At 48.4% G+C, this 25,746-nt stretch overlaps 12 protein-coding genes and 3 non-coding genes across 15 annotated transcripts; 8 read left to right on the top strand and 7 right to left on the bottom strand.

Moving 5' to 3' along the window:
- Nucleotides 1-174: 174 nt before the first annotated feature.
- Nucleotides 175-1,857, bottom strand: BDV37DRAFT_122433 (2-oxoacid dehydrogenases acyltransferase-domain-containing protein). The gene is made up of 4 exons (XM_032078607.1): nt 1,615-1,857; nt 1,440-1,543; nt 1,317-1,388; nt 175-1,253 (listed from the first exon to the last, which is right to left on the bottom strand). Exons 1-4 carry the CDS (start codon nt 1,787-1,789, stop codon nt 195-197), a joined length of 1,410 nt encoding a protein of 469 aa, XP_031941343.1. The 5' UTR covers nt 1,790-1,857; the 3' UTR covers nt 175-194.
- A 760-nt stretch (nt 1,858-2,617) lies between these two features.
- Nucleotides 2,618-4,334, top strand: BDV37DRAFT_122420 (phosphatidylinositol-specific phospholipase C). Its single transcript, XM_032078606.1, has one exon. The coding sequence runs from the start codon at nt 2,820-2,822 to the stop codon at nt 4,293-4,295; it is 1,476 nt and encodes a 491-aa protein (XP_031941342.1). The 5' UTR covers nt 2,618-2,819; the 3' UTR covers nt 4,296-4,334.
- A 260-nt stretch (nt 4,335-4,594) lies between these two features.
- On the bottom strand, nt 4,595-6,083 carry BDV37DRAFT_248618 (mitochondrial 54S ribosomal protein uL10m). The gene has a single exon (XM_032082010.1). The coding sequence runs from the start codon at nt 5,797-5,799 to the stop codon at nt 4,735-4,737; it is 1,065 nt and encodes a 354-aa protein (XP_031941341.1). The 5' UTR covers nt 5,800-6,083; the 3' UTR covers nt 4,595-4,734.
- A 2-nt stretch (nt 6,084-6,085) lies between these two features.
- BDV37DRAFT_248617 (anthranilate phosphoribosyltransferase) lies at nt 6,086-7,570 on the top strand. The gene is made up of 2 exons (XM_032082009.1): nt 6,086-6,471; nt 6,536-7,570. The coding sequence occupies exons 1-2, from the start codon at nt 6,145-6,147 to the stop codon at nt 7,502-7,504; spliced, it is 1,296 nt and encodes a 431-aa protein (XP_031941340.1). The 5' UTR covers nt 6,086-6,144; the 3' UTR covers nt 7,505-7,570.
- BDV37DRAFT_248616 (Rpo12/RPC10 RNA polymerase subunit family protein) lies at nt 7,571-8,285 on the bottom strand. The gene is made up of 2 exons (XM_032082008.1): nt 7,948-8,285; nt 7,571-7,868 (listed from the first exon to the last, which is right to left on the bottom strand). Exons 1-2 carry the CDS (start codon nt 8,142-8,144, stop codon nt 7,844-7,846), a joined length of 222 nt encoding a protein of 73 aa, XP_031941339.1. The 5' UTR covers nt 8,145-8,285; the 3' UTR covers nt 7,571-7,843.
- Nucleotides 8,286-8,460: 175 nt separating this feature from the next.
- BDV37DRAFT_248615 (CDP-alcohol phosphatidyltransferase family protein) lies at nt 8,461-9,793 on the bottom strand. Its single transcript, XM_032082007.1, has 4 exons — nt 9,613-9,793; nt 9,180-9,556; nt 8,952-9,124; nt 8,461-8,892 (listed from the first exon to the last, which is right to left on the bottom strand). The coding sequence occupies exons 1-4, from the start codon at nt 9,695-9,697 to the stop codon at nt 8,718-8,720; spliced, it is 810 nt and encodes a 269-aa protein (XP_031941338.1). The 5' UTR covers nt 9,698-9,793; the 3' UTR covers nt 8,461-8,717.
- Nucleotides 9,794-10,333: 540 nt separating this feature from the next.
- BDV37DRAFT_271727 (putative C6 transcription factor) lies at nt 10,334-12,097 on the top strand (the record flags this gene model as incomplete). The annotated part of the gene is made up of 3 exons (XM_032084758.1): nt 10,334-10,530; nt 10,598-11,618; nt 11,726-12,097. 3 exons carry the CDS (start codon nt 10,334-10,336, stop codon nt 12,095-12,097), a joined length of 1,590 nt encoding a protein of 529 aa, XP_031941337.1.
- A 122-nt stretch (nt 12,098-12,219) lies between these two features.
- BDV37DRAFT_271726 (sugar porter family MFS transporter) lies at nt 12,220-14,023 on the bottom strand (the record flags this gene model as incomplete). The annotated part of the gene is made up of 5 exons (XM_032084757.1): nt 12,220-13,130; nt 13,203-13,529; nt 13,633-13,743; nt 13,815-13,895; nt 13,951-14,023. The coding sequence occupies 5 exons, from the start codon at nt 14,021-14,023 to the stop codon at nt 12,220-12,222; spliced, it is 1,503 nt and encodes a 500-aa protein (XP_031941336.1).
- A 259-nt stretch (nt 14,024-14,282) lies between these two features.
- BDV37DRAFT_122375 (glycoside hydrolase family 78 protein) lies at nt 14,283-17,428 on the top strand. Its single transcript, XM_032078605.1, has one exon. It carries the CDS (start codon nt 14,610-14,612, stop codon nt 17,379-17,381), a length of 2,772 nt encoding a protein of 923 aa, XP_031941335.1. The 5' UTR covers nt 14,283-14,609; the 3' UTR covers nt 17,382-17,428.
- A 274-nt stretch (nt 17,429-17,702) lies between these two features.
- BDV37DRAFT_294188 (sialidase family protein) lies at nt 17,703-19,022 on the bottom strand (the record flags this gene model as incomplete). Its single annotated transcript, XM_032089587.1, has 4 exons — nt 17,703-18,141; nt 18,196-18,244; nt 18,314-18,430; nt 18,490-19,022. The coding sequence occupies 4 exons, from the start codon at nt 19,020-19,022 to the stop codon at nt 17,710-17,712; spliced, it is 1,131 nt and encodes a 376-aa protein (XP_031941334.1). The 3' UTR covers nt 17,703-17,709.
- A 961-nt stretch (nt 19,023-19,983) lies between these two features.
- On the top strand, nt 19,984-20,072 carry BDV37DRAFT_t113. Its single transcript has one exon. It is a non-coding gene; the product is annotated as a tRNA-Asp (tRNA).
- Nucleotides 20,073-21,304: 1,232 nt separating this feature from the next.
- Nucleotides 21,305-21,393, bottom strand: BDV37DRAFT_t112. Its single transcript has one exon. It is a non-coding gene; the product is annotated as a tRNA-Asp (tRNA).
- A 527-nt stretch (nt 21,394-21,920) lies between these two features.
- Nucleotides 21,921-22,009, top strand: BDV37DRAFT_t114. Its single transcript has one exon. It is a non-coding gene; the product is annotated as a tRNA-Asp (tRNA).
- A 1,143-nt stretch (nt 22,010-23,152) lies between these two features.
- Nucleotides 23,153-24,291, top strand: BDV37DRAFT_283270 (uncharacterized protein; the record flags this gene model as incomplete). Its single annotated transcript, XM_032087261.1, has 4 exons — nt 23,153-23,228; nt 23,297-23,639; nt 23,701-23,824; nt 23,896-24,291. The coding sequence occupies 4 exons, from the start codon at nt 23,153-23,155 to the stop codon at nt 24,289-24,291; spliced, it is 939 nt and encodes a 312-aa protein (XP_031941333.1).
- A 511-nt stretch (nt 24,292-24,802) lies between these two features.
- BDV37DRAFT_122345 (nucleotide triphosphate diphosphatase NUDT15) lies at nt 24,803-25,739 on the top strand. The gene is made up of 3 exons (XM_032078604.1): nt 24,803-25,023; nt 25,133-25,338; nt 25,445-25,739. Exons 1-3 carry the CDS (start codon nt 24,915-24,917, stop codon nt 25,616-25,618), a joined length of 489 nt encoding a protein of 162 aa, XP_031941332.1. The 5' UTR covers nt 24,803-24,914; the 3' UTR covers nt 25,619-25,739.
- The last annotated feature ends 7 nt before the right edge of the window (nt 25,740-25,746 follow it).

The following is a 25,746-nucleotide window of genomic DNA, read 5'->3' as shown; positions in this document are numbered from 1 at the left end:
CAGTTCCCAACAGGAATACGAAGAACGACATACCAAAGTTACCCAGGATTGCAAGGGAACTGAGGATTAGAGTTGGTTCGTGTCTAACAGCAATGATGAGGCATCAATTACACCCTTCGATAATGTATGACAAGTGGTGCGTAAACCCTAGTTGATTTAACGGTCTGAATGGGAACTCTATCTATATACAATAACTACCGTAGCTGTAACAGCATCAACTCCGGGGATTCAATGCATGCCCGGACCTTATTAGCCATCCGAGCCATAGTCGCGCCATCCACGACACGGTGATCCGCACTCCAGCTGAAATTAACCAATTCACCCTTGGTGACCTGACCTGCTTCATCGAAGACTGGTACTGTCTTGGATTTTCCGACACCCAGGATAGCCACTTCATTGGATACAATCACTGGTGCGACGTAGGTACCTCCAATATTTCCGATATTTGAGACAGTGATTGTCCCACCACTCAGGTCTGCTGGGGTGAGCTTCCCTTCTTTACCTAAGGCGCTCAGACGGGTGATTTCTGCTGCAACGTCTTCAATTGACCGGTTGGCAACATCCTTAACATTGGGCACGATTAAGCCTTGCGGTGTATCCATTGCAACACCAATATTGTGTCTGGGCCGCATGATGAGCTGGGGCTTGTCGGGATTGCTTGTGTCAACCTTGGCGTTCAAGATTGGATATTCATTCAGGGCTAGAGAGACGGCTTTGATGACGAAGGAGAGGAAGGTAATTCTCCTGGGGTCCTTCGGATCATTGGCCAGTTTCTTTCTCAGCGCAGTGATATTGTTGATGTTTAGCTCATCTGCAAATAGGAAGTGGGGGATATTGAGTGACCGCGTCATGGTCTTGAACATTTGTGACTGGATTGGTGTTAGGTTGACCGCTGTGTCTGTTTGCTGTGTCCCAGGGGTTGTAGGGGTTGTAGGTTGCGGCGTAGGTGCAGAGTCCCGCGCTGCTACAAATCGAAGGACATCCTCTTTGAGGACGCGTCCGTCCTTCCCTGTCCCTGAAACATCTAGTATATTCACGTTATGTGCCTTCAGCATCCCACGGACGGCCGGGGTGGCAAGAGTTGCATATCGTGAAACATTCTTCGGGGCTTCTGGCTTTTCAGTAGCAACAGCCACTTCACCTGAAGGTTGTTTTGTCTCAGCCTGTGCAGGAGCAGAGCTGGGTTGCGCGGGTGCTGGTGCTGGGTTGTCATCTGGATATTTTCCATCCTCAACCTCTATATCGCACAGAGCCTACAGTGGAATTCTCTCAGCAACCATGTTCTCAAAGTATAGATGTAGTGCAATTTTACGTACCCTTCCCGTAGGGACGGTGTCATCTGCTTGGAAGTGAAGCTTCTTAACAATGCCTCCGTATCTCGAGGTAATCTGATACTGTTAGGTCTCTGTGTGCTGGTCATTGGTGCGAAAACAACTAACATCATCCACTGCTTTATCTGATTGATATTGACAGAGAGGTTTCCACTCCTCTATATGGGCACCTTCTTCGACGTACCACTGGATAATCTGAACTTCCGTGATACCTGCGGAGCGCAAGGTGGGTTAAGTATATGATATATGCGTATAACACAGGTTACAGAAGGATTGGACGTACCTTCGCCAACATCCTTCAAGATCTGAGACTTGACCCCCCACAGAGCCGGGCCGGCATGGAATGTGCGACGGGGAAAGGATATTGTTGATGGGAAGCGAGTTATCGGCAGGACTCTGCGAGATTGGCAAGACCGGAGAGCCCCAGAAAGGCCTCCATTGCAGCGTAGAATGCTCATTGTCGAGCCGAAGTCAACCCAGGGTTATGGAGGAGAAGAGAATGCTTTTCGAGAGGGGAGAGCGCAACATTTCATTGTGGAATGATGGTGGTAGTGCATTATTATTGCTCTCCTTCCTCCGCATTCTGAACCCCGAGCGCCGACGGTAGCCGACCCCAGCGTCATTTCACGTGACCGGCTCTCCGCAATTTACGGGCGGGCATTTCGGTCCATCTTTGCTTCCGCGATGTGTTGCGGAGAAATAAACCATGGACCTGGCTTGGTGTTGATAAGACTGGGCCGAGATTTGCGATAAACCCGAAATTTTAGCTAAGAAGGGTCCAATTGGTTCCTCTCAGACTACATCTTCCCTTCGACAGGCATTCTTATTCCAATTGGCAGGAAAAATGCTCTTGAGCGGTCGCGCAGTATCAGAGAACAACCATACTCAAAAGATGGCAAAGCTTGAATGACGCGAAAGCATCTCAGACAGGAGGAGGGGTAGGTGGCCACAAAAGAAAAAGGAAAAGAAGATTGTGGAAAAACTATACTCTCGGACAATGAAAGTAACATTGGCAGTCTCAGCCTTACTACACCAGTGAAAAAGGTGAGAGTGGGGGTGATGGATTCATCGAAGAGATTGAGTCGACGCCCGGTCGGGTCTCAAACAATGGACCAAGTCCAGCGCCAATAATAGACAATAAAGCGTGACTGCCTGAGGAACTTGACAATAAGATACAGAACACCATACCGGTATGTCGCCCATACTAGGTTTCAGTACTCTTGTTCAGGTGGACACGCATTGGTACCATTGGCGCGGAAGATCCCAGGAAAAGCCACAAATTGCCGATCACAATTGGTGCGTATCGCATCGTAGCTAATTTAGTGCCGTCGCGGTTCTCCAGCGCTACCATACAATCCGATCCATCCAGGCCAATAATGAGCACCAATTTAACCTTGCAGCCTGGTACTCGGGTCGTCCAACAGCGTCAGCGAAGCCTTATTTACCTCTCGAGTCTCTCCCCTGTACCTTGGTCCCTTTTAGAAACTCATGGGTTGTTATCCGGGATCGTGGCCTAAACGATCACGTACCACAATGGTGGCCGAATACTTGACCCTTCGCAATCTCACTTCCACGCCAATTACTCTGAAGCGCATTGAGCGCTTTCATCCGCATCATGATCGTAATATCCAACATTTGGCCAGAAACTTCACCCGAGTCTTCACCAATGTAACCCGCACCAGTGCGCCGGTCGCTGCGATCACAGATGACAACGAACCCTTTGTTCATGAGGATTTAGATATCCATGTCGAACCTTTCCAGACAATTCAAACCGAGCTTCGTACATTTATCGACTCGGATAAAGAGCGCGTGCGCTGGTCCTTCGAAGTGGAAGGAGAGCGGCATCAAGTCCAGACTCCCGTGCCCACGTCGGAGTCCGCCACAATGAAGGCATTGTGCGACGAACCTCGATTCAAACTCACTGGTATTTATGTGACACCCGAGTCCCATCTATCAATCTACTCCTCCGCCAATCTGAATGCGTGGATGGGCGAGCTGAAGGACGACACCTTGCTCTCCTCTCTCTCGATCCCAGGCACCCACAATTCCCCTACCTGCCATGTTGCGCCGCCCTCCGTTCGCTGCCAAGCAGTCAGTCCACGAGAACAGCTCGAAAACGGTGTGCGATTCTTTGACATCCGTGTACAGCCCCAATATCCAGAAGATGCCGAAAAGGATGAGCTTGTTTTGGTGCACAGCGTCTTCCCCATCTCTTTAACGGGAAACAAATACTTCCGTGACTTGATGCGTGAAGTAAACGATTTCCTCAGCCAGAATCCGTCGGAGACCCTGATCATCTCTCTCAAACGAGAGGGACCTGGTGAGCACACCGATCAACAGCTCAGCCGGATTCTGAGCGAGCACTACGCACACCCAGACAGTCGGTGGTATACCAAACCCAAGATCCCCACTCTCGGTGAAGTGCGCGGTAAGGTCGTTCTTATCCGTCGGTTCGACATCTTGGATCATCTCAAGGAAATACACGGGGGCGCAGGCTGGGGAATTTGTGCCTCGGGTTGGGCCGACAACTGCTCTAATGCGACTTGCCCCAGTGGACAGATTTGCATTCAGGATTTCTATGAGGTCATGGAGACCGAGAACATTGGAGAAAAGATTCAGTACGTGCAAGAGCATTGTTTCCGAGCCGCTGAGACGCGCTACCCATTCGGCGTGCTTCCGGACCCCGAAGCAACCAAGGCGCATCCATTCTATATTAACTTCCTGAGTGCGAGCAATTTCTGGAAACTTGGTACTTGGCCGGAGAAGATTGCCAGTAAGCTGAACCCGGCGGCAGTAGACTATCTCTGCCGAAAACATGGTGAAAAGGATGACGGTGACTGGTCCACTGGTATCCTGGTCACGGACTGGGTTGGCTTGGATGGTGATTGGGATCTTGTGCGATGCATCGTGGGCATGAATGCTCGGCTGAAGCTGAGGCAAGACAGGCATGAAGGGGATAACTAGATGACTCGGTGTATTGGCTCAATATTGTTTTGCTTGTACTAGGGACCGGAATACCAGGTATATTTACCCAGACTATTACCATTCGTAAACTCACAATGATATCCGCAATTGCATCTTTCGGGTTTGACGAATTAGTTGACTATAAATATAAAATATATATACCTGTAATCACTCTGCCAATCCTGGCTCATATCGGCGCAGTCCTGATTATATGTACGCTGTATATTGGAAGCTAATTCAGTCCATTCTAAACACGTGGTCAGGGAAGGGCTCGAGAGATAATGCACAGTTGTATATGAGAATTTTGCATTCTATATTGGGCTTGTGTTTTAAGTAAGCCTTCATGTGCTAAAAACAACCCATAGCCTTCAATAACTGGACAGGAAAAGTACAAGTGTAGGTAGTATTATACATAGAAATCAAACTGGTCGCGTTACATTTAAGCGTCGGTCTTCTCATCACTTGGGCCCTTCTGCTCCTCCTCCAGGACGCTCCTCCTGCTCTCAAGAGTGAAGTACAGGCTCTTGCCAGCGCCCTCCAGAGTGTTGGTGACGCTAGATGCCATGCTTTGCAGGGCCATAACAAGCTGTGACCGCAGACCATCCATACCACCCTCGATACTACCAACCCACTTGGTCTGCTCGACATCAAACACCTTACCGTCCACACGCGCGGCAAGAAGAGCCAGCTTATTCAGACCGTTCTGGACGGGCAGCTCGTGCCATCCTGGGTTGGCCTTGCGAGTGGGAACAGGGAAGCCAGCAGCCTTGGGGGCAAGGACTGTCAGCGCAGCTTTGAGATGTTCCGGAGACATCTGAGGAATGCTCAAGACTGCAATTGGTCCAACCAAGACTGGCGCCAATTTGTGCTTGCCCTTCATACGAAGGACGGCATCGTGAGCCGCGCGGGAAAGGTCGTGTGACAGAGTGGGATCATCCCTCGATCCAGAGAGAGAGACTTCGGCAGACGTTTGCGTGATGGGGTCGACAGCGCTGGGGGTCTGGCCGGCTTCGATCGTGGAGGTGTTGGGTCGGAAATACTCGACGATACGGAGGGCAGCCTCAAAGATGCTAGTCTGAACAATTTGCACCTTGACGTGAGGAGCAATCGGAGGGAGGGAGCGTCCCTCGGAGGCAATCTGCTCGTCCACTTTCTGCAAAGCCTTGCTCAATTCTCGCCGGATGGCAGCCCACTCCACCGACTGAAGGTTATCGTGCTGCAGAAACACCATAAGAGGAGTAGTACGGATGAGCGATGTATACTGTCGGAGAAGTTGCGACCGACGGTACTCGGGATTGCGATGTGAGGGAGGTTGAGACGGAGGAAATCTAGCAATGGGGGCAGCAGAGTGTGTCATCTGTTCCGGCGACGCGGCGGGGGTCGTAGCTGTCGCAGCGGTACTCGCGTATCTTGTGAGAATGGGCAGCTCATGTTGGCAGAGGAGCCTTTGCCGGCGGAGCGGCTGGGGGATGCAGCCACTTGAAAGGCGAATTCGTGGAGGCATTGTGAAGAGAATGGAAGGTATTAGTAGAACTTAAGTTTTTGCACGGTCAATTTATCCTGGGAGCGGCTCCTGAGAGGGACAAGGGCGCCTGAGGCCGGTGAAATTGGAGATACCGACGACAGTGACTTCCGCAATATACAACTTGGACGAAAATATGGCACGAAATCTTGGGTTCCCGAAAAGGCATAGCGGGATCTCCGGGCGGTGAGTTTATGCCTAGGCCGATGACGGATTCTATATGAGGGGTGCAACTGAGTCAGAGATTCTTACAATCGCATCTGTGCCTTCAATTCGGAGCTTTCAACGGTCTAAGGGGATATATTTTGCGATTTTTCTATAGCCAAGATGTCCGCTGCTCCTTTTGACCTGCAACCCGGTCAAGTCTCTATCTCCCCCCTCCTACAGAAGCTTGCCTACCCCTCCGAGAAGCTTCCTGTAGATGCTGCAGACATTGCTTCAGCATTCGCATTGATTTTCGAGGATCGCCTCTCTGCTATACAGACGGCAGCTCTTCTGACACTTTTACACTCTACTGGAAGAGATCGAGATGCAGAGGTTATCGCTAGATGCTCCCATCGTATGCGTGAAGCCGCTACTCAGGTCGACAGGCCCACCTTGAAAAAGATCATCAAGGCCCGCGGTAAGAAGGAGGGCACTTACAATGGAGGCCTGGTAAGCATTGTTATGCATCCGCAACTCATATATTCAAAATAACCTGATATGTGGTCTACCTTAGTGCGATATTGTTGGTACTGGCGGAGATTCGCATTCCACTTTCAATATCTCTACCACTGCATCTATCATCGCCTCGCCGCTTATCCTAATGGCCAAACATGGCAATCGCGCGCAGACCTCTTTCTCTGGATCCGCAGATGTCCTCAATGCTATTCCGCCAATCCCTCCGAATATTTCCGCTGTCAGCGCCGAAAACCTTCCACAGGTGTACGAGAAGACCAGTTATGCATTTTTGTTTGCCCCCAACTTCCACCCGGGCATGATGTACGCCAATGCAGTGCGCCGCGCATTGGGACTACGGACAATTTTCAACTTGATGGGCCCACTGGCTAATCCTGTTGACTGGGCCATTGAGGCTAGAGTGGTCGGTGTGGCCTATCAGAGCCTTGGACCTGTCTTTGCCGAGGCCCTGAAACAGAATGGATGCAAAAAGGCAATGGTCATCTGTGGTGAGGAGGACCTGGATGAAATCAGCTGTGCTGGAAAGACCAACTGCTGGAGACTCATTGAATACCCTAACCCTGCATACAAGGGCTCGGAACATGATGACTGCTCAAGTGACGAGGACGAGCATGAAGTCCCCCGCACTCTGGTCAAATTTGAAACTTTCTCACTACACCCATCAGACTTTGGCCTGCCAACTCATCCCTTGACTGCCGTATTCGGAAGAAAGATGCCCAAGGACAATGCAGCCAAGATTATGAGCATCCTGCGGAACGAACTGCCTCGCGATGACCCAATCCTCACCTTTGTTCTTATGAACGTCGCTGCCCTTCTTGTTATTTCGGGTATCTGTGAATCCGACACTAGTGACATGGGTCCCGGCGATGATGGCCAGGTGATTACCGAACGTGGACCAGGCGGTGGGCGCTGGAAGGAGGGTGTCCGGCGAGCCAGATGGGCCGTCGAAAGTGGCGCAGCCCTTAAGTGCTTGGAGGGATTTATTGAAGTGACAAACAACCTTCAGTAAACCATTTCTTTCGCAACGGTTTCGGGTCTTTCTTTCTCTTTTTCATTTTCTTTTTTTTTAGATTATGTTCACAAATTGGCCTAGGTAGAGGTATAGGGACATGTGTATTGAATGACGGAATTAATGATTTTACTCATGGAAATCTTCAACACGAGCACCTTCCGCCGATGCGCAGATACAATGAGTCCCTTTCAACAAAGGTCATCTGTAGAACCATCGCCGCATCGCAATATCCAATCTTTTTGTCCCATCAAACTCCAAAGCGCCACCTGAATGCATAACACGATACGATCGTAAGAAAGGTATAAAGCCAACGTCGCGCAACCGGTCTATCCCATTTCACCGAGCTTCAAACTGAACCATTCTGTAGAACCAAACAAAGTCAGCACACACCCAATTAAAAGGTTTATTAAAAATGACAAAAGAGAAGGCAAAAACCCCACCTCTTCGTCCTTTCCTTGTACAACACACGATGACCGCATTCCTTGCAGCGGATCTGGTCACCCCTCTTCAACGAGACACGAGCATTGCACTCGCCACATAGATAAGCAACCATAGGGCCGTCCAGGGAGCCTGCACCGGAGTCAAAGGCATTCTGTCCGCCCAAAGAGGAAGGAACCTGGTAAGCTTCGCGAGACATAGTGGGTGGGTAGGTTTCGACGTTCGTCTCTTTGGGAATATTAATATAGGCGGATGTGGACGACGGAGGTGTTGTCTCGCGACTTGGAGGAAGACTTGACTGCGGGTTTTGAGGAGCTTTGGATTGTTCTGGATATTCTTTGCGCAAACCTAATTTTGCTGAGTCAGACTTTTGATGCTGATTGATTCGGGACTAGCCTTTTTCGGATAAGGTGCTATGTTGAGACCGTGGATTGTTCCTGTCCGTATCAGTGTCAGTGTCTACTCAGATTCTTAAGTAGTCCGTCAGAATTCGTCTACCATGGGTTATGCCAACGTTGAAATGAATTAGTCAACCAGTGGAGTGGGATAGCAGGGAAACAGAAGTCACTAAGCTCTTTCAAAACTACGCGGAGATCGCTGCACTAAGGAACCATATATATAACGACATTCTATTGAATACTCTACTGGGCGATTATTCAATGACCCATGAATAAGTGCGAAATGACTGAGGCCATCCTCCGTATATCTGCCACCCCTTGTTGTGTCTATATTCCCTCTGCTATAATAAGGTTCAACTTTGGTGTGATTGTTGTCACTGGTCTCTTTTCTGCGCAAGCCGTTCATTCCTTCTTGTTTCAATATCACCTTCAACAAGCCATTTGCTGGCCTCTGTTAACTGAATCATGTTCACATATTGCTTGAAGAGCATAAATGGCGTTGAAATGTGAAGGAGACACCATGGAACAGAATCGTCTATTTTATTTGCACTGCAATCAATATAAGTATAGGCTATATTATGGGGTATATTAATCGCTCAAGATCTTACCGAGCCACCTCCATTGCCCCAGCACTCCAAGAGGAGCTCCAGGGCATTGAAGGATCGGATTGTGATGCCGTGAAGTTCGGGTTGTTCACCGACGATGGCGATGACGAGAATGAGAGTAAATATAACGCAATAAAGAAGAGCTCATTCAGCGCACACACTGTGAAAAGGACTTTCTATATATATTGTTAGTTTTGCAAAGAAATTACGAGCGGGTTAACGCCAGCATACTGTGTTAGAATAGTAGGTCCGCATGACCCACGGCCGACTGTCATCGATCTGCTTGTGGCTCTGGCGGTTTCCGCCCATTGCCAAGGTCGCATACATATGGATATAGTGGCTTGAATAGTCCAAGCTAATCAAGCCCTGAAAGACAATACTCCACCTGGGAAATGCGCTCGCCAAGAAAACTAGCAGGCAAGTTGTTGTACATCGGTCTGTAATCATATCCAGAACCGCACCGAATCGTGTTGATTGCCCTAATCGCCGGGCTGCAGCTCCATCTAGGGCATCAAGGAGACAAGAGGCACTATATAATAGCGAACATGTTCGTGGGTGCAAGGGCATGTAATAGAGGGATGTGACGGCGAGAACCACGCGGGTGTACCCTAGGAACCTTAAGACCTACTCGGGGGTTATCTCGTCGCTGATAAAAGAGACATACCGATTAGGTTGGGCACGAAGAGGAAAACATTTTCATCATGATCTTTATGCCGTCCAGCATTGCCTTGTGCTGATTGACTGGCCATTAGGGCGAACTTTCTTGGTGTTATCCGGTGAGTGGATCAAAAGAAATTTGGTAGATCGAAGTTGCAGTAGTGTCGATTGAGTAGACTCGGAATAGCTATAGTATATCATGGAATTTATATAAAATTGTTGGGTCACGCATTGAATGAAAGGAGAGAGATAAGGCATTATATACTAGGGTCCTTAGTATTTGTCCCGTGACAGGCATAGTGCCAACGGTAAGCCCCGAGACTAAAATCGGACCTAGTGTCGGCAATATAACATACAAAGAGGACATCATTTACTCGTGAGAAGGGATACTTGTCTGCAACGAAAAATCGCTAGTCTCTATAGAGTACCTATTAGACTCATTAATATGACCGCCCATAACGCCAAAAGGGCAAGGGCTGGCGCCTGCTCGACTTGCCGGTGAGTGCACTAGTACAATCCTCCCCTCGGTTGAAGGGTTGACATAAGGATAGCACTGAATGAGCCTCGGATTCAGCAGTCGAAAAAGACGATGTATTCCTGGGAATAAAGGAGATACTTGTCAGCTTTGTCACTTGTTGTCGGTTCCCTGCAGCCTTGACCATACTACAAGGCCAGCCAGAGTGGCAGTTCAATCGGCACCAGGAAGGGAGAATCCCACTCCTGGTCGAATGCCACTATCATGGGAACCGGACTTTTCGGAAGCACTGAAAACACACGAAGTCTTACATGAATTGGTTGGATTATATTTTCGCCACATTCACAATATTGCCCACACCATGTTCCACGAGCCGAGTTTCATGCGCCATATGAGGGAAGGTACAGCATCCATGAAACATGTCTACGGCATGTGTGCATTAGCTGCCAGGTATGTTCTTACGCATTCGGGATAGTTGATCATTAGGCTACTCAGATCGATGACCGTAGATTAACAGGTTCTCTAAGAACCCGGTTTTCCATGGCATCTCACCTTGCTCCCGTGGTCAAGTTTATGCTCTCCAGGCCATGCGACTTTGTCGCCAATGTACGGATACTCCAAGCCTGGAAACAGTTCAAGCATTGCTTTTGATTGGATATTTTTTTAGTGGTGAAGCTGATAATCAGAGAAAACACATATATGTTGGACTCGCTCGGCTACACGCTGAAGCTCTGTCACTCTGGGGTTCTTCCACGCAGTCAATTTCTAATGGGGTAAATCGAGAAGAGTATCGTCGAACTTGTCTCTCCGTTCGAATTGCCACCCACTGGTCCGCTTCTGACATGTTCATGGAGCCTGAGGATACGTGCCGCAGCTCAGAAATGATCCCAGAAGTAGATGATGTACTCTTTCATACCCTGACTTCTGCCGAGTTGCTGCGGAAACCCCAATTAGCACCTGCATTTCGGTGTGATATGTGGGCTCAAATGGCACGGACGCTTGATATCTTCACCAAAATTAATGGATTACTGAGACAGCTTAGCCGGGGCGTGATTACTCTCGATGACTATTGTCAGGAGGCCCCTTTACTAGAGGATCGCCTTAACCAATGGTACAAGAATCTACCCGAGCACTTGACCTACAGCTACAACCACATCATTTTCTTCTTGGAGAGGCACCTTGGCCGAACCTTTCTGTCTATGCACATTGGATACTATCATTTTCGCCAGATGCTTTTCTTTCCCTTCCTCAAGGCGGGTGCAAGCCGAGATGCAACCACAACCGAACCTAAAGCAGTCAAATGCAATGAAAGCGCGGCTACAGTTTCGGAGATTTTAAATTATGCCACCAGCCTTGAGAATTGTGAGCTGGACTATTTTATTTATGGACATATTGCTGTGGTCAGCTCTTGTGTTCATCTCCACTCTTTACTCTTCAGCGATGATCTCTCAGAGCTCTTCATGGCACGGCAACGTCTCATTCTCAATTTCAAGTTTTTGATGAGAGTAAAATCGTATTGGCCTATAGTTGACTTCTCTGTAAGTCTTTTTCCTACCAAGCGTTGTATAAGTCTCTGTTTCTTTCTGTCTTGTTATTTAGAAAACCTTCAATATGGGTCGAAAAGGCTGATCATAAACTGTTTTAGGTGTCTCGCCTACGAACTTTCCAGAACTCTTGCCGTAATTCCATATCTGACCCATTTGTTTTAGACAATTGGATGGCCCGTTTCCTTACAGAACATTCTTCTTCGCTTGCAGAGAGACAGACACACGACTCGGTGTCATCGGGTCTCGGTGCCGAAAGGCTACCTACGCAGTCTGCTGAGTATATCGAGGAGCTTCCTAGTATCGCACAAAGCTCGGGGACTCTAAATACCCCCAATCCTGTGGCACTAGAAGGATCTCAATCGAAGGAACCTGAGAATGCCTGGGACGGCTTGTCTTATCTTATGAATGATCAGAGCATCACTAATGAGGCTCTTGCTGATAACGCAATTGACTGGCTACTGAAAGACTAGGATGCCATGAAGGTAGAGTTACAGTCATTTTGTGAGACAAGCATCTATGACTGGCTAGAATGTCAATGTTGATACCAAGGAAATGGCTGCCAGCAAATATGCTAACCTTTTCCACCACATAATCATACAACTGCTTCCACATGGGCAGACTTGGTGTCCTTCGTCCCCGCGATGCTTTGTCCATCATCCATGTCCTCGGCTTTATCCCCAGTATTCAAGGCAGAAGGAGGGTCACCAAACAGCTCAGCGATCTGTTCCAATGTTTTGCCTCCAGTCTCTGGGAGAAAGAAAAAGTAAATAAAAGCAGCCACAAAGTTCGTGGCAATGAAAAGTGAATAATATTTCCAACTGACATTCTCCAGTGCGGTTGGTGTGATCTGCGATAGGACGATTGCAGCGACGGATTTGCCGAACACAGCAAGCCCAAGCCCGGTCGAGCGAAGAAAGAATGGGAAGAGCTCCGAAGGGACAACCCAAACCATCGCGTTGAAGAAGACTGCATAAGCACAGGAATAGAGGAAGACCATTGCGATGGCCGCACGGGCACCACTGAGATCGCCACCACTCTTGTCTCCATACACAGCTGATAACGCCATGCAAATGGCAATCAAACACGACAGGACCAGTGAGCCTGTCCACAATGTGCGAGTACGCGGCCACTTGTCTGCTACCACAAAGAGGTAGATGATCTGACCGATGACGCCCATGAAGCCATAAACTCCACTGATCAAAAGCGAAGTCTTTCCGGTAAACCCTACCGTCTCATAAAAGCTGGTTTGGTAGTTTTGAATGACTTGAGACCCACTAAACTGACCCATGACAACAATAAAGCACGCAATAAGCGTGCGGTGAAGATAACGACGGGAAAATAACTTAGCACAAGCAACCTGGAAGCTTGTAACCTCAGTTGCTTCTGCTTGTATCTGTTCCCGGATCTGTGCGAGTTCTTGAGACAAGGAGGCCTCATCCCTTTCAGATCCTTGCAGCATTGTTAGGACGGCGCGGGCTTCTTCATAGCGCTCACCTTGGATCACTGAAGAGCTTGATCATTAGACACTTGCTTCAAAAAGGAGAGTCCCATGCAAGATGATACGGCGTGACTTACACCAACGGGGGCTATAAGGTATAAAGCAGCACCCAAGGACCAGCAGCAGAGGGCCAGGAATTTGCATTGCCAGCGGAATTCGCCATTGGGCGTCGTCCTTAGCAAATGCGCCCCCATATCCGATCCAGTTGGCTATGCAGAAGCCAATGGCAATCATGAAGCCCTGCAAGCCAACAATGAATCCACGTTGATGGGGAGGGGACACTTCGGCTATATAGATGGGAACAACCGTCAAAAGCATGCCGCAGCCAATTCCAGCGAAAAATCTTCCTGCAATCATCATTCCTGCATTGACAGCGGCGGACTGAAGAACGGCACCGATAATTGCTGGATAAACACATCCGTTTAGCAACAGGTTCAATCAACATAACACCAACAAAAGTTGAAGGGTTATGTTCAAAGTACGGAAAGGGGGCAAGAGGACTCTTACCCACTACGGCACTTCCGCAAATAGTCCATCGCCTACTAAACTTGTTGGCTGAATACCCTGCTATGAATGTACCGAGAGCCTGACCAACATTGTACAAGGAAACAATGGCCCCTAGCAAAGTGCTTTATTAGTACCACATCTTAAAAGGAAGCAAAAAATGAAGCAGAGACATGTTACTTTACCTTTCAGCCCAGCATTCTCACCAGTTGGTCCGAACATGGCATACTTGAAGGTATCATGGCCCAAGGTGGTTGCGATGATCCCTGATAATCGTCAACGGCCATTGATGATCTCCCATGGGGTTCAATGGAGACGTACCTGAGTCCACTCCATATACGAAGCCTCCCAGAGCCACCACCAGTGTGATCAAGACAAGGTTAAGGGAAAGCATATCTGCAATGTCCAAGTGGAGGGGGGCAGCCTGCTTGTTGCGTACATGAATTCGCTGCACCCCGATTCTTCCGGTCCTCTTTATATACTGTTGACTCTTGCCTTCTCCGCTTAGTTATACTGTCTATACCGTCTATGCGGTGGCTATACCATCAATACCCCATGGGGTAGCCTTAGCCTTGATTCGGTTACTAAGGTTAGCCCTAAGCTGTAACCATGCGGGGAGCGGCGGCGACTCTCCAATGAGAAGCCGACAACGCCGCCGGCATTCTTTTGTATGTCCCACTTACACTTCTAATGCACTGATCACCTGCAGCCTGGGTCTCGCGTTCGCTCTCCAGCTCTTCATCTAACTGGCTACATGGCATGCATATTGCTCCATATTTCGGGGTCTCGGACGAATGTGTTACGAGGCGACCCATACATCGGCAATAGACACCTCGACGGCGTATTCATGAGAACCGTATAAGAACGGACGACGAGGGGAAATATGAAGCTCCAGGAGTACTTCGCTTCCCACACTTGTGGAAAATCTTAACATAGTTTTTCTTTCTCACTTTCACCTGAATTTACCACGTACCCTCGTTATGATAAGCCGACTGGCTATCACACCCCCCTCAGCCGAACAACACCCGACTGGCTTTGGTGTGGGGAACGCGACTCCCCGCTTATCCTGGAGATTCCTTAACACAAATGAGGACTGTCCACTAGGATGGGAACAGACTTCGTACGAGATCCAAATTGGTCGGTCCCAAGACTCACCCATAGAGACATATGAAGTGGCCAGCAATAAGTCAGTCCTGGTGCCTTGGCCAAGCTCCCCTTTACAGTCGCGGGAAAGCGTTCAGGTGCGAGTTCGAGCTCACGGTACATGTATTGAGAAGACTCAAGCGGAACCTACAAATTGGTCCCCTTGGTCTACGATTGAATGTGCCCTGCTCCATCGTGACGACTGGAAGGGCCTTCCCATTGCCAGTCTCGAAGCTCCGCCTCATGACACCCCCCTGCGGCCAGTACGATTTCGCAAATTCTTCCATATCTCCGGTACAGATACCATCAGTCGGGCTCGACTATACATCACCAGCCTAGGAGTGTATCGCGCCTTTATCAATGGTCAGGTGGTGGGAGATCAATGCATGGCTCCTGGCTGGACAAGCTACCGACATCGCCTTAACTACCAGGTGTTTGATGTCGCAGCTCTACTAAATCGAAGCGGACCAAATGTAATCGCGGTCGAGGTGGGCGAAGGATGGTATGCTACACGTCTAGGATTCCGTGGTGGTCGCCGAAAATTGTATGGCGATAAGTTAGCGTTACTGGCCCAGCTAGAGGTGCAGTCTGAGCAGGACAAGTCCTTTTCACTGGCCACCGATTCTACCTGGACATGTCACCCAAGTGCAATCCTGCGGAGTGAACTTTATGATGGCGAAGTTTACGATGCGCGAGAGGAGAACCCTAATTGGAATAGTGCTCTTGAGAGTATTGATTCTTCTTGGAATCCTGTGCAGGAGTTACAGTTCCCATCAGCAACTTTGGTAGCTCCGGAAGCGCCACCCGTGCGCGTGACAGAGGAGGTTAAAGCAGTGGAAGTTCTACGTACTCCATCAGGAAAGACCGTTGTTGATTTCGGTCAGAACCTTGTCGGTCGGTTGCGTGTCCGCTGCATAAACAAGCATGAAGGCGAGAAAGTCACCTTCACACATGCGGAGGTCCTGGAGCACGGCGAGCTAGGAACTCGCCCATTGCGAGCCGCAAAGTGCCGGGATGAATTTATCTCTGCTGGAAGAGAAGTCACGGATTGGACTCCGCAACATACCTTCCACGGATTCCGATATGTACAAGTAGAAGGATGGACTGACCAAGATCCACCCTTACTGACAACCCTTGCGGCATTGGTAATGCACACTGATATGACTCGCAGTGGCTGGTTCCAATGTTCACACCCGATGGTTAACCAGTTGCATCAGAATGCCTGGTGGAGTATGCGCGGGAACTTCCTCTCCATTCCAACAGATTGTCCCCAGCGAGATGAGCGCCTCGGATGGACGGGAGACATTCAAGTTTTCTGCCCGTCGGCGAATTTTCTCTACAATACGGCCGGGATGCTGGGGCACTGGCTGGAAGATGTGGCTGCAGAACAGCTTAAAGACGGTAACGGCTGCGTTCCGCCATTTGTGGTACCAAATGTGATCAGCGAGGAGTTGTGGCCACATCAGGTACCCCAAGCAATCTGGGATGATGTAGTTATCTTGACTCCTTGGACTCTCTACCTCTCTTACGGAGACGCAGACATCCTCCGCCGACAATACCCCAGTATGCTGGCCTGGATCGACCGAGGAATAAAACGGGGTCCCGATGGACTCTGGGATCCCCAAGTGTGGCAGTTAGGAGACTGGCTAGATCCAACAGCACCGCCAATCGAACCAGGGGACGCCCGAACAAACGGCACACTAGTTGCCGATGCCTATTTGGTCCATGTCACTTCGGTCATGGCTCAAATCAGTGAGGCCCTAGGCGAAACGGCAGACGCCACCCGATTCCAGGCCGACTCCAACCGACTAAAGGCAACTTTCCAGGAGAAGTATATCGCACCATCAGGCTTGCTCGTTGGAGACACCCAGACAGCACTAAGCCTGGCACTCATGTACGACCTCCACTCAACGACCGATCAGGCCATAGAAGCTGCAAACCGACTCGTACTTCAAGTCCGGCAAGCCAAGTTTCGAGTAGCCACGGGGTTTGCCGGTACCCCGATCATCGCCCATGCACTAACCAAGACCGGCCATCACCAAATCGCCTACCGCATGTTACTAGAGAAGAGCCGGCCATCCTGGATGTACCCGATCACCATGGGAGCAACCACAATATGGGAACGCTGGGACAGCATGCTCCCCGACGGATCCATCAACCCGGGCGAGATGACCAGCTTCAACCACTACGCTCTCGGCTCCATCATCAACTGGCTTCATTACAGCGTGGCTGGCGTGTGTCCTATCGCTCCTGGATGGAAGCAGTTCCGGGTTGAACCCATCCCCGGTGGTAGTATCGATTCAGCTGAAGTTGCCTATGATACGCCCTACGGGAGAATAGAATGTCGATGGGCCTTCGACAAGACGGAGGATCGCTTCAGCTTGGATCTATTAGTACCTCCGAATTCGCGCGCGCTCGTCATCTTACCTAGCGAGGAAAGATGGGAAAAGAGGGTCTCCCTGAAGGCTGACGATGAAGATGGTACATGGATTGGATCTGGGCACCACCAGTTCTCATGCCGATGGAGCGTGGAGAGTCACCGTGGTGATTGGCCCCCTAAACCCATTATTCCTATCATGCGGAAGCCGGGGCCGGAGACCATTGCTTGATGTGGGTATATAGACTTAGCTTTCTACCTTTAGACATGCATGTTAGCGATAGAATTGAATGAAATACATTGTTTCAGAGACAGCAATTTAGAAACACGAGACACCTAGGTAATGTGTCCATCAAATCTATCATGATTTCAAGATAGTTGCAATGAGTTCAAAGCCCTTCCTACTGGATGCTAAATACTTGAATCTCCTAGCATAAAGGAAAAGTTTACTGAGCATGAACGAGAGTGGAACAACGACAATATTTTAGAATTCGATGACCATCTACATGCTAAAATTGCCACAAGGAGACAGCACAATCATGTCTCTAAGAAGCAAACATCTATGCCAGTGCAGCCTCCAAATCCATCACACTAACAGTGACCTTGTTCGACTCTCCTTGAAGCACACCGCCACCGTTCAGCAAGAGATAGTTATCCTTCTCCTGCAAGATGCGCAATGACCGAGTATAGCTCGCGCTCTCCGGAGTAGAGATCTCCGTCCATTCGCCTTCGCCCAGGGCCTGGTTGACAAAAACAGAGCCCAAGTTGCCGCAGCTGACAACAAGGGTGCCATTCTCACCGCCGAAGGGAGTCCACACATTGTAAGGGGAACCTGTGGGCTGAGTGCCACTTGACACGACGAGCTTCTGGTGTGGGGCCGCGAGGAAGTTCTCGGGGTCCGCAGAGATACGGTAATAGACGGGGAAGGAATAGTCGGAGGTGCCGAAGAATGACCCATATTCGTAGGTCATGATGAATTCACCAGTTGGCAGCTGTCGAGGCGGGAGTCAGTTGTGTATGTGAGCGAGAGAAGGTTAGCAACATACCTTGGTGACAACGGGCATACCCGGGCGATCAGTGTAGGTAGGATATGTGCTAGAAACAAATAGATCGTGTCAGCCATGGATGTGTTTATTTTGTATCGAAAAGAGCTTGCCAACTTACACATCGTCGATTACATCACCCCAGTTCTTCAGGTCAGTCGTGGTTTGGTGAACCAGCTTCTGGCCATAGGTTTCGTTGGCTCTCTGGTCCGAGTAGAAGCAGATCAACTTTCCATTGCTGTTGAACGAAGGTTAGAGACTGGTCTGGGGTAATGCACAATCTAGTATCACACTTACTGGGCAAGAAGGAATGGCTCCCAGACTGGAGTCAATCCGTTGTTAGGAAGTGCTTCACCTCCGGCAGCGATATGGCTCACAAACTCCCATGTGACGCCAGAGTCGCGAGAAGCATACAGATCGATCTGTGTAGTCGCGAGGTCCGTTGGGATGCTGCTCCCAGCTAGCAGGATGGTACCAGCCTCGTACGATCCAATTGACTCTTCCAGGTAGTAAAGGAACGGCTGGTAGCGCAGGCCTAGTCCATTGGCTGTATCTTCCACGCGAGACAGTTCGCTCCAGGTCTTACCGCTATCGGTTGAGCGATAGATTGGGAAATAGACCGCTGGTGGCTCGGGAGAGTAGTTTTCCCAGGTAGCTAATAGATCTCCATTGGGTAATTGGAGGTTGCGAGCGTAGAGAGTACGAGGAATGACATAGTCAGATGGCGGACTGAAGATGGTTACCTCGGAGAAAGTAGTTGAGGTCTTGGCCTTGGGGATGCTCGCCGCAAGAGCCAACGGCGCGGCTAGAAGGAAACGGAGGAAACGCATTAGTGAAGATTAAGAGTCTATACGAGTCTAGTCAAAAGCATACCTCTCTCATAAGAAGGACGGGGGCTTTTAAGCTGCCTTTTATAGCAGTACGGCAATTCTCGTGACCGTTGTACTGGAGTACTTCCCCAGACCCCAGATCAATGTTCGTGCTTGTGTGGGGAAATGCCATGGACTCATCCCACCGGAAATACTCCAAAAATGGCCGAGACAAGTCTTTTGGTCTTGTATAGCTTCATGAAAACCCCACCAATCGCACAGCTGACCAGGAGCAATGACCATCTTGGAAATGCATCTAGGAACGTGAACATAGTTAGACGATGTCATACTATTTTCTTGGTGACCGAAGAACATACGCAATCCGAGGTCTTCCATGTTGGCGATTGGGACGCTGTCTGACGTATGAGGTCTCTGTCGGGATCATGCAATACCTTTGTAGCAGTTCAACTGTCTTTTGCTGCGACATTGTCTGGAGATGCCCAGGTGGAAGTTAATAGAAGAGCAACAAACAAACCTATATTCAGTGTCACATGTCAGCACCTGATCTTGTCCACATGAATAGTGCTGAAATGCACCATGACTAGAATCTGGAAATATGTATTGATATCTCACAGAGCTCTTGTTACATTCGACGTCTGTATCTCAATTATTCTTATGATTGACATGATTCGACTGAATATGTGCAAGTGTTGATCCAGAGGGGTGTAGCTATTGGGATGACTATAGATGGATTCGATTTTTCCTTGTTCTTGTATTTCTTGAGAAGATGGTAAGTCAATACACTTAGATTGTACAGTAGTTTAGCCTGAGCCACATAGATGGCCTGGATATAATTTTATCCATGATAATTTACAAGAACAAACTTTTAAAGCAATATTTACTTCTGGACTGAGATGAGTATACAACAAATATTTCCACCTTGGCTTATGTATGCAAGTAACAAAGTCTCCTTCAATCTCAATCCTCGATGGTCTAACGGTCATGATTTCCGCTTGTCATCTCATATGAGAACAAGCGCGGGAGACCTGGGTTCGACTCCCAGTCGGGGAGATCTTTTTGTGCTTTTGCACACTGTAACCTCGTTTGTTTTTGGTTCCTCTTAATTGATCCCGTTGATAGCTCTTGTTCAAGAGAAGCTCCCTTCGCCTTCATTTTGATTCTATTCTATTATTCCCCATGTCATCCAACTCCTAGGGCTGACTACTTTTAAGTTGATACTATATCAAATAACTTGATGAACGGCTATGCCGCGAACCACCACACTAGCACTAGCTCTAGTCGAGAATACCCTACAGGATGTATCAAAGACATGTGAATCATCCGATCTAGTCCGGGCTTCATACAATCCTATGGTGTACGGTACTAGGCTTTCCCTAGTTTTCTATGTGGTGGGTTATTCGCCAATAGCAGAGGATTTGTAATTGTGAAAGCGTCTAGTCAGGTACTAGGGCCTCAACCACAACGATGTTCCATGGAAATATATTTCTTTTCTTTTCTTTTTGTTCAGAATTTCTTTCTCAGTGTCATCAGAGGCTGCGGACCTTTACCGGACTCTTCAATTCTGCCATCATAACTTCTTCCTATTTTCTTCGCGAGCACATGGGACTCCTGGAGTTGTAGTACCTCGCTCAGGCTATGAATGGCCTAGTTCAGTTGGTTCTTATATCGCTGGGAAGAATTTGTTCAGGCCGTAGTGTTGGAGGTACCAGTGAACTATAGTGGCTTATGCCCGCGGCATATGCATTTCTTGCGGCTTCGAGGTGGACCAAAGTTTCCATTCTGACCACCCCTAACAGTGCATAAACCGCGCGCCAGGTATACCGATAGCTAAAAGTTACTACTAGATACTGGAACTTGCATATGAGTCCTCAATCAACGTTGGTTGTTTCGACGACGCGACATGGGGTGTCTCCCTTGTAGAAAGACCAGACGGACGAAAGCAGTATTTTTCTTCAGCACTATATCAATCGGACCTATCGCACTCAGCAAAGGTTGTTGATAGTAAGGCGAACTCACACAGGCTCTCTTCGATACCAGCGGTGCCTTTGGTGTTTTAGGGGGTGGGGAATCGAAGGCCCAGAATCAGGACATGGCAGCCGTAGTATACAGTAGCGCTGGCACTGTCGTGTTACATTGGACGGTGATCCGCTATCACAACAATAGCCATTCAGTCCAGGTGGTAAGCCTGGTGAAAAACAAGGTAGGACCGTAGGAATAGCTGGGAGAAAAAGTACGGAATACAAAGTAAGGTTGAATAGGCTGATCGTAGAGCAAAAAAAGATCTCCCCGACTGGGAGTCGAACCCAGGTCTCCCGCGCTTGTTCTCATATGAGATGACAAGCGGAAATCATGACCGTTAGACCATCGAGGATTAGTGATGAAATTATATATCCTCGATTTTGCTATATCAAGCAAAGTTACCCAGTACCCAAGAGCTTAGCCGCTGGGATGGAGTGGCTCTATAAAGTGAGCCTGTCGTCTTCCCTGCGTATGTTGCTTTTCAGTCAGTCAGGGTCAGTTATTTTCCTGGACATTGAGATTACGATATTCTAGCGTGCACTCTAGGCTCCGTAGTGCTTTCTTGTATAGGCATGGGTGGCATCGAAGAAACGAATGTGCTCAGGTCCATGGATTGATTAGTGTCGATAGATCTTGAGCTGGGTGAAGTGGAGAGAGCAAAGTATACACTACAGCTAGAAAACCATTTTTCTTGGGTTCTTAAAACTCTGTCTAGTGTTGTTTAGTGATTTCATGCATTGTATAACTGCGAAATCCTTATTGTACTCTAGTCTCTATCTTGCATCTCGGACTCTCCCAAAAAGGGTTACTCAGACATTTATAGCACCCTTCCCTACTCTCAGTGATAATGTCAAAAGTTGAACCCTAATATATATCAATTCCTCGATGGTCTAACGGTCATGATTTCCGCTTGTCATCTCACACGAGAACAAGCGCGGGAGACCTGGGTTCGACTCCCAGTCGGGGAGCTTCTGTTTTTGTTTTGCTTCAAGTTTCTTTTTTCTTATCATTTGTTGCAGGATCACTTCATACTGATCCCTCCCAGCTGTCGAACAGCCTCTTTAGTACTGAAGGAAGTGGCAAGAGCCAAGGATAAGTCACTATAACAAACAGTGTATCCTCCGGTCTACATAGACAAATGTGCCCTGTTGTAGGGACGAAAAGGGGGCTTTCTGCAACAATACTGGGAATGGATTTCTTGTCGAGCTAGACGTTTTGGCGTTATTGCAAAAGGGAAGGTGTTGAGATCTTGGACAAAGGTTAGTATGTATTGTCGTTGCCATGCGACTCGGTGGTCTCGAAGCTGTAAACAACGCAGCATGGAGATTCGTCGTGAGACGTAAATCTTGTTGATCGATGAAGATAAGTTTGTTTTCAGTATGCCAAACATAGGATAGAGCGTCATATCGATAATGCCCTTGGTCACTTTCTGATATAGAGTTATTAGCCAATTGACATTCTATCGTGGTAGTAGATGGGAATGCGAATTGTATTGGGTACTCAGGGAGTGAACTGCAGCGGTATTGAGACATGTGCTGCGGTAAATCAGGCTGCTACGGCCTCCAATACCTAGTATTCAGAAAGACAAAGTATCAAATAGTAACTTGGTAGGCATCTGAGCGAGATGAGGGGGCTTGACATCTGTATAATCTTTAGCAAAACCACTTCAGTATGCATACCACTACAGAAGACAAACACTGCATATACTGCTAATTGGGTAGACTTTATAGTTCCAAGACCTGTACAACAGTATATGCACAGTCCTTTTGTACAGTACTTGTTACTATGGTAACTATTGAATCTCTTTGTTTAGTCACACAAAGCAGAACTCGATCAAACAGTCGGGTCAATGCACGAAAGTCAAGCCAGGGGTAGTCCATACATGCTCAATTAACTGCATTACTTCTGAGTCAAACAAGGGAGACAGGAGAAAACGTATGCACATGTTCAGGCAACCACCGGCGCTGAACAGGCAGACAACACTTGCAGTCTCTATACAAGCCGAGTTACAGTCTTTTACTATGAACCTTCAGCTACAACCGGGTTACGTCTTGACTGGAACTCTATGTTGTGATTAACTTTAAGCTCAATATTACCTCGTCATCGACATCATGTCAGCAACCATCCGGTCGTCCATCGTTGATCTCGACAAGCTAATCCCCAGACCCGAGGATATCGATCGCGAAGGTAGCCTTACTCCGTGTCACCCCCAGTTGTCTAGTGGTACGTTTCATTTACTGACACACAACCCCAAGATAAGGATGTAGAACAATTAACTCCCTGGATTTTCCGACAAACCGATATCGCAAAAGGAAACTGTACGCGTGATTGGCCGCAACAAGATGATTCATTTCGCAGACTCTTTGACCTGCTTGATTCCCAATACGTCCACATAGATTACCTTGATGCCAGAAACGCAGGCATTGCAAGTGCCTTGAAGACAAATGAGACAATTACTTTACCTAGAAAAAACTGGAGAGTATCTGACAGAGAATATCATCAAACATTTCTTCTGGCGCAGGCTATGATGCTGAATGAGCTGATGAAGGATGTTTATCGCAATCTTGATGGTATCGAAGATCAAGGGCTCGAGGTCAAGTGGGTTCTCCTTCTTGTTGTCCCGAGTGGAGGTCTCTATGCTAACTACACTTTGTTGAAGCTTTACTGCCTCGAATTTTAAGATGCTATATGTGATCGGCCGTAAACAATATGCTACTAAGCCTGAGGGTGCGGTTACTGTTGGACCGAAAGATGAGAACTTGCCAATTATCTCGTATACCGGGGTATGTACTGTCTATATACTCATGACTTCTTCCGTCCTTCACTCGGTGGCCATCCGTCTGATATTCTCCAGTGGTATGCGAGACAAACCTGGAACGAGTTCCTAGGAGAGACCCTCAGCGTAATGCTGGGGCAACTTGCTCAAAACATGACCGTTCGAACAGGCAAACCAGGTGTTCAAGACCAAGAGGTCTTCGTGGTGGGATTTCACGGGCCGCATGTTCATATTGCTCGGGCATTCTTCGCTGCTGATTTAGTTGCGAGAGTACACCCAAGAGGATGTTCCAATGACGAAGACCTTGAGCTGAAATTCACGCGGGACTATGACCTCTCTCTGAAGAAAGATTGGCTCGAAGCTACACGTGCCTTGGCGAGGCTGTTTCGATATCTTCTCAGTGGACGTGCAAAAGTTGCTTCGGTACAGGGCTACTTGAACGGTTCAGCTAATACAGCAGGGGAAAGTATGTAGGCTGCTGGTATGCCCTTGAACTGGGTTCAACAGGGTATCGGCCGGTATCTGTAATTGTTATTAACCCCCAAGACCAATCTGTACTATGTATCTACCGCTACAACTACCACCTTTCTGCTGGACTAGAGTAGAACATAAACTCCTCGGCATGTCTAAACAGTCAATAATTAAGTACGAAGAGAGAAGTTTAGATCCCATTATATATTTACTTGCCTGCTTTTCGGCTGATCACAATACCTTGCCATTCATCCAGTTCCTACTGTCACGGTGTCACCTATAGAAGCTGTATACAGACATCATGTACTAACCAACATAAATATAAACTTTAACTCTGATTTGTATACGCGCAGGAACGTTACATTCACGGTAATACGCTAACAGGGTACAACCGGGCGACGGGGTCCACTCCGCAACAAGATCTTCCAATGCAAATGTGTGGCAGTACATACCCATACATTAATTAGTACATCTACTTATTCACTTCGTCTTCTGAGTCACACTTCTTTCCTAGAGCACTGCCACTATCTACTACTACCTATCTACCCCCCTTCCAAAGACTAATAGATTTCCCGAAAATTAGACTTCCGTATACAATCACCCCCCCAAAAACAGCCCAAACCACAATGCCCCAAGCCACAACAACCCCAGAACCAAGAGTAGGCATTGGTGCCTTCATCCTCAACAAGAAGGGCGAAGTCCTCCTAGGCAAGAGAAAAGGCAGTCACGGTGCAGGTGAGCCTTTCTCTACTATACTTCCCCCACCCGCCCTCATCCTTCCCAAAAACGCCGGTTTACATACTTGACTCGATCCATATACCCCAAAACTAACATGGTAACTCAGGCACCTGGGCTCTAGCGGGAGGTCATCTCGAGTTCGGCGAGACCTTCGAGAACTGTGCCGAGCGGGAGGTCTTGGAAGAGACGGGTCTGACTATCGGGAACGTTCAGTTTCTAACGGCCACTAATAATGTCATGCTGGATGAGAATAAACATTACGTGACGGTCTTTGTGAGCGGGGATATTTGTGGTGATGTTGTGGAGCCGAAGGTGAGTTCTTGCTTCTTCTTCTTCTTCTTCTCCTCCTTCCTCCTTTCAGTTCTTTGGGGTAGGTTGTTCGGTGTATCGTGATGGATGGGCTGATTCTTGGGGACAGCTGATGGAGCCGGAGAAATGTGAGGCGTGGGAGTGGGTGGCTTGGGACGAGATTGTCGCGCTGGCTCAAGATGCTATGGCTGGGAAGGAGAGTGGTGAGAAGAAGAAGAAGTTGTTTTCACCACTGGTGAATCTGGTAGAGCAGCGGCCTGGATTTCGTCCAGTCTTGAACTAGCTGCTGCTTTTATTTGTATATCGATACTTGATGAGTAGTATGAGATCCATGTTTCAAGAAACTCGAGGGTTCCGCATATATTCTTTGAGAGTATTTTTTTACAAAAGCGGTTGGCTCTTTCATAAAAA

Source organism: Aspergillus pseudonomiae (genome assembly GCF_009193645.1).
Source record: "Aspergillus pseudonomiae strain CBS 119388 unplaced genomic scaffold BDV37scaffold_34, whole genome shotgun sequence".
Lineage (NCBI taxonomy): Eukaryota > Fungi > Ascomycota > Eurotiomycetes > Eurotiales > Aspergillaceae > Aspergillus > Aspergillus pseudonomiae.
The sequence above is the reverse complement of the archived record's forward strand: the minus strand, read 5'-3'. Positions and strand labels throughout refer to the sequence as shown.